We start from the raw sequence: 12,174 nt of genomic DNA, 5'->3' as shown, positions 1-12,174 counted from the left end.
TTATTCATACATTTTATGAGCTAATGAGGGATGGATAGATTTTTTTTAACAAGTCCCGAAGCAGACTTCAAAAGCAAGAAGCTACAGCAAATCTCCGATTAAACCCTCTGAGAAAATGTGGAATGACAGGACTGGTGATGATGCAGTTGGGCCGCTCGCTAATGAAACCACCAACACTGGCTTTTGTTTGTTGCTTCTCGGAATCTGATGAGTAGGGGGTATAGAACATCTCTGTGGCTTTTCTAAGCAGAGAGTGGAACGACTTTGTGGCAAGTTTGATACCTTGAATAACTAGCTATCTGCCATTTCACTTGACCCCAAGAAACATGTTGAACTCAGTATGGACAATCATATTATGGCCTATATGTGTGACCTTGGACCGGTCAACGACGTTGCAAAGATGGGTGAAAGCTATTGCTCATTAGGAAACAGAAACACAACCCTTCAACCCCGGCGTTGCGCCCTTTCAGGCGATGGAGCTCAAGCCCTTCTCCGACTCCCTCGGTTGAAAATCGCCTGCTGCACCTCCTGTGGAGGAAGACAGCTCCTCTTAAGATGGCTGAAGTTGACTTAGGCTGGTGCCTTCGTTGTCTGCACCGTGTCCTCTATCGACGTGGGTATCCTGCCAGCAGCGCTGCTTTTCTGGATCATCGTCATAGATACGACGAAGAAGGCTCTAGCTAGTGGTAGAATACCTGGATTTGCCTGGCTTGGGAGAAGTGGGTAGGGTTTAAGTTTCTCTCTATGCGGTTGTTGATATCGGTACACTCCTTCACACAGCTACGACAACGATAAATACAGGTACAATCCGCTTGTGCCACTATTTCCCCACGAAGACATTATCATGCCGGGGTTAAGGTTTAGAGAAAGAATTTTTGTACACAAGCTGTACAGTTCAAGAGCAATATTGCTGCGAGCCCATCTGTCATAGTCGATCAAGGACCAGATCGAATGGAACACTATTATAGTGAAGGATCCAATCAGCTAACCTCCTATGATATAGAAGTATCAATTTCAGGGCCAGAGCAATTAGCTTACCTTTTACCCGGAAGCCCTAGGATGCGGGCCAAGATCCCAATTATCAAAGTCCAGATTTTCCCTTACCGCGAGAAGTCCATTGTCTGGTCTGGTGAAACTCTCACGCAGGTCAAGTCTTAGTATGCGTGATACTAACTCTTTGCCTTATTGATCGATCGGGGTAGCGACGACGAGATTCCTGGCGACAGAGTACGGCAGAGCTATTGGTAGCCCTGCAATTTGCCTACTTTACGAAGATTGACCGGGTTTTATCAGTGCACAGCGGGAATCATGCTTTATGTAGCTTGCCCGCACCGTCTCAAGTTGTTGATAGCTGTTTTAATGAGAAAGATGATTGGTGGTCAAGGGACGATAAAAACAATCCCAAGTTCGTTTGACCGGGTCGGATATTTCTGGGAAGTTCCTGTTATATCCGTCAACGAGCACGTTAAACGGTGGCTGTTCGATCAACTCGCTGGTCAGGGGACCACCGAAACCCTAAACTGGTGGACGAGAATATGTCTAAAGAAGTATATCGCCGTCAGTAAAGGACGATCGTACTAGCCGCCTCGAGAAGTCTGATTTCCAATACCAAGCCATTGACAAATGAACTACCCCTCGCCTATGTGTCATGAACCTAGTCCCTGAGCTGGATCTGGACGAATACTTGACATTTCTCAAGCAGACGCCGTTTAGAGTGGGAGAGCTTGACTCGCTTACGGGCGTGTTCTTATGGCTGACAGATATCAGCGTTCTTGAGACCAGCCAACCTCATCTTGATTCTGGTACGGGAAATGTGCCGGGAAGACATCAGGTCCGGGCGCATATAGCTACTCGTTCCGGTGCAACCGAAGGAGAGTATCTACTTGTCTTTCGACGCTTTGTCACCCTTCGGACTGTTCCTGGTTCACCAGACTTCGGACTGGGGCCTATCCGCGTCTAAAAAAATAGCTAGACCTGCCGTCCTCGACATGCAGACCGCGATCAACGAAGTCCTACAATCAGGTGTCGAATGGCCAGAACGCCAAATTGCCTACCTCAGTTCGATCTGGTTAATGTTTTCAGCTTTCTAGTAAAGGGGTATTCCAATCCTCCCAAACAGTATCATTTTGATAAAGGGGTATCCTTTCTATAGGAAAGACACGATACCAAAAAAACACACCATCGCCTTTACCACTCTTAGCTATTACAATGCGGATGCTATTTTCATGTCTATAGTCAGGAAATACATTCGGTCAGGCCATGTATGCACTCCTGAGACCCCAAATCAGAGACCACTCACTCCCTAGCAAAGAACTGCTCATGATACAGTTAAATATGACGCGTGTTCTTGCACTGCTGCAGATGCTGACAGCCTTGGCATTGGTGACGAAGACTCGCCTGTTACTGGATCAGAGAGCGTCTATGCATGTGGACGGCCATCCACTACTTTCCTGGAGACCATTGGGAGTGCATACACTCAGATCTGGCCGTTGGAGCTTGCCGGTCAATTCGAAATAGACGCCGAGGAGTTCACAGAAAGCGGATCTAATCCACTGTAAAAGTCCGCTTCACCCATGTTTTCGCCTGGGAACCATCCTCCTTGGGGACGATCATCGCTTAGCAAACACATTCGTGAACTGCTTCAGCGTTATTCGGGCAACAGGTGAAAGTGCGATATACGAAGTCTTGTGAGATGGGATACCTGTCATCGCTAAATGTTGGAGCGAGGCTCCATATGAACAGTCCGTCACAGAAGGCTTTGTCACCTGAACCAGCTGGACAGAGTTATTAAAGCCTTCAACATGTATGGGAACTGCCGGGTGTTTGATAGAAGGAGAACATATTGGTGTCAAGGAAAGTATTGAATAAGTGTCGCGAGCTTCTCCTACCCTGGGTCCAAAAATCAGAGCCTGCTGATTACCTCGAATTGGTTGATTGCCACTAGAATCTGTTATACTGCGTCACTCCTGCATGACAGATGTTGGTAGGACATATTGGGCCGAAGACACGAGCCATGTATCAACTGGTACTTTTGGCCAAGTGATATTGAGCATGACAACAGATACTGTTGCGGCGGTGTTAGTGGAGTAGCCGGGGATGTAGAGTACAACTTCTCAGGGGTCGGTACCGCCACTGCCAAACCTGCACCAGGAGTGATGGTTTATACTGGGATGAGCTTGCCAGCTCGCCTGGGCCAAGGCACAACGGCTGGAGGTATGTGTCATTGTATCAATGGAGACATCCAGAGGGAATCTATTCTAATTTACTCATACTGTTTACGTTGTAGACACGTTCAACATGGTGATCAAACGCAACTTTCCTACAATAGCGCAATCCACTCCTAGGGCGGTCGCGAGTGCGTACGAGATCGACACGGGGATGGACTTTCCAGTTCCAAATGAGAGATATTTAGTTGGTCTTGGAAAGGTCAACAACCGTGGAGTGGTTGCTCCTGTTGCCTCAGTATGTCTCGTCTTTATCGATGCCTGACTGCGTGTGAACATCATAATGGCAACTGACATGATGGCATTCTAGACCAACCCTTTCAACAACATGAAGATCAAGCTCACTCCAAAGATGAAGTTCTACATCCTGGAGAGCACTTTCGAGGCGGGTGTCATTGTTGATTACCAGTCTGTTACCCGGGAAGCTGCCGTGATTGACTTTACTTCAGGCCAAGGTGCTGGGAAGTTCTACGCTGTTGTCACCCAGGACGATACCGGAAAGTTCACCGTCCAATACTTTGACAACTATTAGGAGGTAGTCAGTTCTGCGGCGGCTACGCTTTGGTCCTGGTCTTCCTCTTGGCTGGTGGTGAATAGTACTATGTACCTGCGTACGTAGATATCTTCGAATCGTAAATGGAGAAGCGTTGATGTCATTTGATAGCTTACGCTGAGGCAGCCTCCTAATGAGTAGATAATCTACTATGTACTTATGTCTGCTCTGCGGGACGTGACTTTCCATTATAGCGAGGCTGAAATGAACATGAATCAACACTAATATCAAACTATAAAATGTGATTCCCCCTGTCAGTTGTAGATATTCGTAATAAATTGCATGTAGCTCACTTTGCTATCATCTGTAACCTGTCAATCTACCAGCCAGGCTATGGCACTGAAATCTGGTCTTAGCCCAGCGGTGGTGGCCTTCTGCGAAAGGTCATATCTATCGATAGATATGCTGTAGCCTATACTGACCACAGTATACTGTTCTATTGCATGTTATTTCTGCCAGCATTGGACATAAGTCATCTTTTCGCTGGTTCCCCGATGATTGCTGAGTCCAAGGTCAGACTATCCTATCCTTGTAGCGCATGGCTCCTTTTGTAATTATAACCTCAGTGCCCATGAGGGAATCCCTGCAAGTTAAGGTAAGAGGGTACTAGGAGTATGATTAATCATTAGTGTACTAAATCCTTCGCGCAGCTCTAGGGTCCAATGCTTAAGTCATCTCACATGATTCCTTTGGCGCTTTCACTCTTCTAACCTGTTCTCAATGACATCAACTTCCAGTCCTCCAATTCAAAGTGTATACAAAAGATAAACCCCTAGAACTAGATATACAGGCAGAATACAAAGCAAAAAGCTCAGCGACATCCTATGACCCACAAACAGTCCTCCCAACCGAATAAGCAACCCCACAACACTTAATAGAACCTCTCAGAATGACACAAACATACTGCACCTGTCCATACCTAAAACATCATCTTTGATCGCGACAGTTCTGCTCGGAAAATCCTGGGTCGTAGTGGTCCTCATATATGGGACCGCACACTACCATCAGCTCTACGAAGCTGTGACGAAAACAGTGAGCCTATGTCATTACCCTTCAGCATTCCTCCTAGTGTGTCCAATCCAAGTTCGCCAAGCGCCAACTCTGCAGTCAAAGTTAGGTTGTGCATTGCTTCAGTGTAATACGGCACCTCAACACCGTCATACGTCACAAGCTTCACCACAGAATCTATAAGGAGGTGCCCATTTTCCAAAGCTTCGGACTGGGCTTTTATAATGGTACCAATATTTGACTTGATTCTTTCTAGGTTCAGTATGCCATATAAAGGACTTGACTGATTCCCTGGTTTTAGGATCAGATTTTGGAGCGTAGCGTTGCCAATTATGTCCCCAGAAATCTTCAGGTCCAACACGACAGTCCCCTGCAAGGATTGTCAGCTGATTGACCTGGCCACAGATTTTTTGAGGGGTGGTTACAATCTCTAGCGTCATGACCGAAGGATTGGGTAGGGATACGGTGGCAATGAAGTTCGTCCCATTGTCAGCGGGAGGGAAGAGTATCTGGGGATCTTGGATGGAAAAGCCTGAGAATGAATTCATGCCTGGTATCAAACATCAGAATTTGCCCTCTTTCAACTTGGAAACGCGGGAGTTTGCTTGTGCAGGCGGTGCAGCTAACCTTTCTGTATAATCTCCTTATTAAAGACAACATTTGATTTTAATTTGCCCAGGAAAGCGTTCACTCTGGCGGTCGCAGACAAAGTAACAGTTTCCTGGAATATCATGGAACGGACGTATTCAAGCCACTGCTGGTTGTTCAATTGTGTAGTTTGGTTTTGGACTCCTAGGACAGCCGTCCCGCCAACTGTGGTTCCAGGTATGTACACTTGAGCGAATGGGCTGTTACTTGAACCGTGTACGGATCCAAGATTTAGTGCCAGAGGATCTATGCGCACTGGAATGTCAACGGGTAGATGTAAAGTTGAGTTGATAGTAAGGTCGACCGAATGAGGGCGCGGGTTCATGATATCGGCTGCTATGAGGGTGAGAGATGATTGATTGAGTATTCGCTGGGCTATCGCACGGAGTATCACTAGAAAGCTAAGAACACAGTAAGTGCTATTATTCGAGGAAGCAGGTATGGGGCCATACAAGACTGGTAGCATGATGGCCAACACAACAACCCCACCCAGAAGATAGAACCACCGGAACTTTGTGCAGTGTCGCCGAAGAGATTGTCGCTTGCTTTTTGGGAAACTTGACGATGATGGACTGGAATCCATCACCTCGCAATGCTCAACCTCGGATACATCCCCACCAACTTGACCATCGCGGCTGGACGAAAAGAGATATGATTTCATAGTATACGCAGGGATCTGTGTCTAGATGGAAGACGAAGAACAGATAATCGCTGGGGTGGAGACTTTGCCGGGGGTAGAACTATCACCGTCAGCCTGCGTCTCTGAGAGATAAAGTGATGCAACGGACAGACATTTTAACTATTGTATGAATGGCGGAAGTTGAGAATCTTGCCCAAGGGAGGTGTGGTTGGCCAGGCCATGTACCATTGAGACAATGGTTTTGAGACACCACATGTGCAGTCCGTGATTGTCAGTACACAGGCTAGACTTCTCTAACATGCTCAAAGATTTAGCCCTAAATCTGACCGTTCCGAATTATCAGCATGTACTCGGTTCTTTTCCGGTGTTGTCTCTTCTACATTGAGGGTATCGGCTGTAATCCGGAATCGTGCGGGGTTTAAATGCGCAGATCAAGTCTTTCGGGCTTCTTTTCTTGCTGGCTCTCGCTTTCATATTGGCCAGGCCTTACTCCACACTGTGAGTTAACCTTTGTACAAGACAGTGATGGGGCAGGACCTGACCCCATGGGGTCCCGGAGAGCCGGAGACATCCCGAACCTCAAGCCAAGTCTCATAGTACACGGACCCTGGGGGGATTTTGGTTGTCCCGAGTACCCAGGGCCAATTGACTGTCGAGAAGCAATCATGACCGGAACTCACAGACTCATTGAAGTGATGGAAGTATAAATACACGTACATAGCATCGCAGTGTACCAGCAATTATTGCAAGAGTTGTTGTGGCAAGTCCTCCAGCAAGACCCGGCACGCATCCTCAGGGCCTTGCCGGAGTGGTGCCGAGATTCTGGTCGGTGTTGGACCCTGGCAAGCCATTTGGTGATCTTAATTTACCGCGTGTCCTCTCTGAAACCAGTTGAAACCGAATGGGTTTTGGGACCCCCTATCATGGGCTACGAAAATATAAATATGATTGCATACTGCCCTCAGCTCTGAACCCAAAAGTATAGTGATCATAACCTCTGCGATCTCGGTACTCTTTCTTTTTGTATTTTCGTTGTTCCTATCGGTTTCTTTGGCCTCTATAGTCGACTGTGTACTGTCTTTACCTGAAACATGCGTATATCGAGCAGCCTTCTTTTTACAACACTTCTGAGTGGTCTTTCAGGCAGTGCCCATGCTCATGGAACCAAGCACCACCACCGCCTCCGCGACGGGTGGCACCTGACAGATACACACATCCATGTGCTTCCTCCGTTCTACGTTGCCGCAGTGGCCAAAGCCGGTGGTGATCCCTCCGGATTCCCAACGCCCGAGTGGTCCCTGGAAGGGACATTGCGCAGCATGGAAAGCGTAGGGTCTAAGAAGGCCGTCGTATCTCTGTCAACCCCTGGGGTTCCTGTCATGGGAACTGGGAAAAAGGCTCGCACCCTCTGTCGCAACGTCAATGACTTCCTGGCGAACCTCACGCAGGAAGCTCCCACTCATTTAGAATTCTTCGGGGCTCTTCCGGACTGGCGAGATGTTGATGGCACTCTAGCCGAGATTGACTATATCTTCAAGACTCAAAAGGCAGCTGTTGGGGTTGGGATGTATACTGCGTATGGGGATATGTTACCCGGCGATCCGACCTTTGATCCGATATGGGAGAGACTGAACATGTACAAGGCATTAGTGTTCATGCATCCTGGAGTCATGGATGTGAAACCCGCCTTTGTCGCTGGGGTCTTGCCACAGCCTATCATTGACTACCCCCAACAGACCACTCGCGCGGCCGTCGACCTAGTGCTTCGCGGGGTTCGTACACGCACGCAGGATGTGGACCTGATTCTATCTCATGCAGGCGGCACCCTTCCCTACCTATCCACTCGTGCATTGGGAAGTCTTGTGGTACCACAAGTTTCCAGTGCCGTGAACGTGACCATACCTCAGGTCAAGGCTGAATTCCGCCGCTTCTACTACGACATTGCCCTCAGTACCACCGAGACCCAACTTACCGGGCTGTTGTTAAATACGGATACATCGCATGTGTTGTACGGATCCGATTATCCCTATGCCCCTGCGGTGGCGATTGCAGAGGGCAAAGTCAGCTACCTCTCCTTTGCACACAACCACCCAGAACTGGGCCCCGACATCCTTTCGAAAAACGCCAAAGATCTACTCGTCAAGCATAGGCTCTCGGCAAATCTGGATGAGTAGCCTCATCCTACCGTAATCCGATTCTTATCTATAGCTGTTACGCATGCACTGCGGAAAGGGGATATGGCCAGTATATCCTCATATTCTTGTTTTTTCGTCTTCTTTTAACTATGTAGCCATTGCCCACGGATTGTCCCACGCTCCTAGTGTCTTCCTTTGGTAATATTTTACTTATGTTGCCTCAATGGCACTCTAAGCTTTATCTGACTCAATTACATTCTTTGATATATACCATTTCAACATTCCTTATTGTAGCATAGCCTGCCAATTACAGAATTTTGAATACTTCCAGCCACCGGTGACCCTTGCTGATCATGGCGTGACACAAACCGCTGCATATTTCGTTTGGCTGTGACGGCTTGAGGTGCAACTGTAATGTATGCTCTTTGCGTGTAGTTAGGATTATTTCCCCTCATGCTTAGAACTCTGTATAGACAGCGTCAATATAATCATTATTGAAAAGCTGCCACACGCTATACTTTCGTCGGCGCTGAATATCCTCGCCTGGTGGATAAGCTATTCTATCCCGGCAAAGATCTTCGACACCTTCCAACGATTTCTAGTGCAGTTAATTGCTTTGCCTAGATTTAGAAATTTGAATACGGAGTTACGTCCCTAATTGGACCAAGATTCAATGAAAATTTGTTATTCAAAATATCAGTCAAAATGATAGAACTGGGCTCCAGGTGGGCCCAGCATTAGGTTATACCTAACAGTAACTAGTCACCCAGATAGCCTAACTCAATGCTGCAGGGCAAAGGATTCATGATTGCATACAAAACGCTAGGTATCATTCCTAGTCTTCTTGCGAGCTATCAACCTCGCTCGTGCTCTATGTGACGCCTCTTACCAACCCCGCGCGTACTCTAAACCACTAAACAAGCCTTCCAGTCTGTGGATCAATTACCTGTCGCCCTTTAAAATCTACTTTCAGAGACTTGGTACCACCACGGACCAAGTTCTGGAACCAATCCGGCGCTCCTCGCTGCATGGTATCAGTAAGAATCCTGCATCAGTTGAAGGTAAATGGCTCACCAAGCCAGCAAAAAAACCGAAGATCCCCGGCAGAAAGACCGTTTGGCTGAGACCACTATCGAGAATATCCACAATGGCATCCACAACAGTGTCGACATGTAAAAGAGGCATCAGGAACCGGGGCTGGTTCGTCTCCCCTTTGAAAAGCGGCGTCTTTGTGAAGCTCAACACGGCCATCGAGGCGCGAACCTTTGGAGCATTCTGGACTCGGAGCTCTTGCATAAGACACTAGTTGACCAAGGGAATATCAGTAGTTTGCACATTCGCAATAGCAGACTCGAGTCGTACCTCATGGAATGCAATCAACCCAGCTTTCGACGCCGCGTAATCCGCCAGTCCCGGCGGTGGGATATAGGCACTCATCGAGGCGACATTGAAGATATGTCCATGATTTCGCCGGATCATCGCCGGAAGGAATTCTTTTGATAGGAAAAATGGTGCCAGTAAGTTCGTTTTCAGGGTTATGCTGTTGTCGTTGTAGGTACCCTCAACTACTGTCCGCCCGCGCGATAGACCGGCATTGTTGACTGCGATTGTTAGCCAGGCATTCTTGAGGTACTTGTTTCTGTTTCTTTCACCGAACCTAGGACAGTTGGATCGCCGATTTCCGCTCTGATCTTTTCGCAGACAGCTGCGATCTCTTTCTCATCGCTCAGATCGCATTTGTGGTACAGGATTCGCTTATTCTCTGTGCGTGCTAACATTAGCAAAGCTCTCACAAGCATGGGGGTTCTTTTTTTTTTGGAATGAAGGCCAATTGGATTACCGGGCTTGAATGTCAAAGGGATGATGTCCAAGACGACAACGCGCGAACCCAAGGCAGCTAGACGCTGAGCGACTCCTGCCCCAATACCGCCGCTGCCTCCAGTCACCACGACCAGCTCCTTTTTCCAGTCCCACGTATCGTCTGAAACCCAGTTGTTCCGACTCTTGGTACTTAACCAATCGTTGAGCCACAGGAGGACAGTGGCTGCTGCGGTGATTTGGACGAGCTTCTCATAAGGCGCGAGGGCACTGAATCTCCCCGCCAGGTGTAGACACGATAATGTGAAGAGTGGGTGGAAGATCGATTTTCGCAAGCCCACTACTATGGGATCGATGTAGAGCCCTTCACGGGGGAGGAAGCGTGGTTTGGCCATCATGCTCATGTTCCGAGTATGGGGGAGAAGCGTGTACCTTGTCCGTGTATTTTTATGCGGGGGGTGGAGACATACGGACATACGAATATCTACCTAGGTAAGTGTATCAAGTATCCTCTGTCGTCTGGCATTTCCCGGGAGTGTTCCGGGTTGAGCCCGGAAGGGATCCGGCGGTTTACTTCCTCGTATCTGACAATGGAACCATTTACCCTGAGAGCCGGAACCGTCCGAATAACTATAGTCAATGGACATTTCTGTGATAGGCATGGAAAAAATAGCTGCCATAGATATATCTATTAATTGCTCCCCGAGAGGTGCATCACTTTTTGCCGCATTTCCAACTGAGCACTTGCGTCCTGTCTTTTGCTTATCGTATTATTTTCCTTCTTTCTTTTTTACCCATTGAACCTGCGGAGCGACAAGGCCAGGAATAGAGAAAATGGCTCCCCCAAATGGCTCGACAATAACAAATCTAAGCGGCACTTGGGTAATGGTAAGCATACCGCACATCCCCTGAAACTGACCTCACGCTGACCCACGGCCCTAAACAGGACAAAACCCTATCGACCAACCTTGATGCAGTTTTCAAATTGGTAAGTATCTCATGATATACCCTGATATAGCGTATAGGAAGGCTAAGGAACATCAGCAAGGAATAAGCTGGATACTAAGGAAGACGATATCCGCATCATCCTCTACCCTGAAGATCACGCAGGGCTCGGATGAAGACGGCGAGTGGATGACGCTGGAGCCTGCACTAGCTGGAGGACTACAAGGCACGCCAGAGAAACGCCAGTTAACCTGGGCTGAGTTTGAGCACAACGACACCCTCTTTGGCCGTGTCATCATTCGGAGTCACTACATTGCGGGGCAGAGGATTGCGGATGGCCGAGTCCGACCTCTTGTGGAACCTTTTACGAAGGTTGTTGTCAAACCAGAAGCCGGGTCTATCTTGGCGGAGGCAGTCATGCTGGCACCGGAAACTGCAGGCGCAGAGCAGGAGAAGACGGATAAAGCTTTCATTCACGATTCCATCCGCAGCATGTACCATGAGTGGACAGCGGAGCAGGTACGCACCTCAAAGCCATTCTCAGCGATCGGACACTTGCTCACTGCGCGATTAGATCTGGGCAGTGGAAATCGTAGGCGAGGAAACGCTTTTGACACGTAGGGTTGTGGTCTGGAAAGGCTCCTATGCTGAGTCGGCTCATATTTTCTACAGACTTGCATGACGGCGACGGGGGTTGATATATGGCTTTTTGGGATGTAGATTATTCAAGATCATAGAAGGTCATTATAAGAGCGTTCTGGATTGGATATTTGTAGAGAGTATACAGGAAAAATGGTCAAATAGCTTGCTTTGCCTTCGCAATAGAATGTATGGCCCGCTTCCCAGGTAAACACAGCATAAGTCGCTAGTCGCAAATCAGCAATGCTTTATAGAAGGGAAAGCTTTAGGTTTACCCGGGAGGTTTTCATGAGACGAACAGTTATGGTGGCTGTGGATCTTCCAGACTCTACTTGTTGCTGTATTATCCGCCCTGGTTTGCTCCCTGTGTACACTGACAGCGACACCAATAGTGCTGTGGTTCGCGAATCTCTGTAGTCACGAATTTGGATTTAGAAAAATGTATTACACAAAACTATACGAATATTTCTCACTGAATAAATGGATATTGATTGCATGTTCAAGGATAGTTTGCTAATAACGACTTGGCAAAAGCTGCATAATATACACGAAACTGTGCATGAA

The 12,174-nt window shown here is 47.9% G+C and overlaps 5 protein-coding genes across 5 annotated transcripts; 3 read left to right on the top strand and 2 right to left on the bottom strand.

Moving 5' to 3' along the window:
- Nucleotides 1-1,368: 1,368 nt before the first annotated feature.
- On the top strand, nucleotides 1,369-1,960 carry BDV37DRAFT_281680 (uncharacterized protein; the record flags this gene model as incomplete). The annotated part of the gene is made up of 2 exons (XM_032086872.1): nucleotides 1,369-1,561; nucleotides 1,659-1,960. The coding sequence occupies 2 exons, from the start codon at nucleotides 1,369-1,371 to the stop codon at nucleotides 1,958-1,960; spliced, it is 495 nt and encodes a 164-aa protein (XP_031942865.1).
- A 1,709-nt stretch (nucleotides 1,961-3,669) lies between these two features.
- On the bottom strand, nucleotides 3,670-6,016 carry BDV37DRAFT_270546 (DUF3712 domain-containing protein; the record flags this gene model as incomplete). Its single annotated transcript, XM_032084577.1, has 5 exons — nucleotides 3,670-3,749; nucleotides 4,828-5,155; nucleotides 5,211-5,335; nucleotides 5,413-5,834; nucleotides 5,886-6,016. 5 exons carry the CDS (start codon nucleotides 6,014-6,016, stop codon nucleotides 3,670-3,672), a joined length of 1,086 nt encoding a protein of 361 aa, XP_031942864.1.
- Nucleotides 6,017-7,164: 1,148 nt separating this feature from the next.
- Nucleotides 7,165-8,247, top strand: BDV37DRAFT_293030 (amidohydrolase family protein; the record flags this gene model as incomplete). Its single annotated transcript, XM_032089304.1, has 1 exon — nucleotides 7,165-8,247. The coding sequence occupies one exon, from the start codon at nucleotides 7,165-7,167 to the stop codon at nucleotides 8,245-8,247; it is 1,083 nt and encodes a 360-aa protein (XP_031942863.1).
- Nucleotides 8,248-9,121: 874 nt separating this feature from the next.
- BDV37DRAFT_281676 (uncharacterized protein) lies at nucleotides 9,122-10,421 on the bottom strand (the record flags this gene model as incomplete). The annotated part of the gene is made up of 5 exons (XM_032086871.1): nucleotides 9,122-9,232; nucleotides 9,283-9,510; nucleotides 9,571-9,809; nucleotides 9,866-9,970; nucleotides 10,049-10,421. 5 exons carry the CDS (start codon nucleotides 10,419-10,421, stop codon nucleotides 9,122-9,124), a joined length of 1,056 nt encoding a protein of 351 aa, XP_031942862.1.
- A 439-nt stretch (nucleotides 10,422-10,860) lies between these two features.
- BDV37DRAFT_281675 (uncharacterized protein) lies at nucleotides 10,861-11,653 on the top strand (the record flags this gene model as incomplete). The annotated part of the gene is made up of 4 exons (XM_032086870.1): nucleotides 10,861-10,914; nucleotides 10,973-11,014; nucleotides 11,071-11,490; nucleotides 11,546-11,653. The coding sequence occupies 4 exons, from the start codon at nucleotides 10,861-10,863 to the stop codon at nucleotides 11,651-11,653; spliced, it is 624 nt and encodes a 207-aa protein (XP_031942861.1).
- Nucleotides 11,654-12,174: the final 521 nt, after the last annotated feature.

This window comes from Aspergillus pseudonomiae (genome assembly GCF_009193645.1).
Source record: "Aspergillus pseudonomiae strain CBS 119388 unplaced genomic scaffold BDV37scaffold_22, whole genome shotgun sequence".
Classification (NCBI taxonomy): Eukaryota; Fungi; Ascomycota; class Eurotiomycetes; order Eurotiales; family Aspergillaceae; genus Aspergillus; species Aspergillus pseudonomiae.
This window is presented reverse-complemented; position numbering and strand designations above follow the sequence as displayed.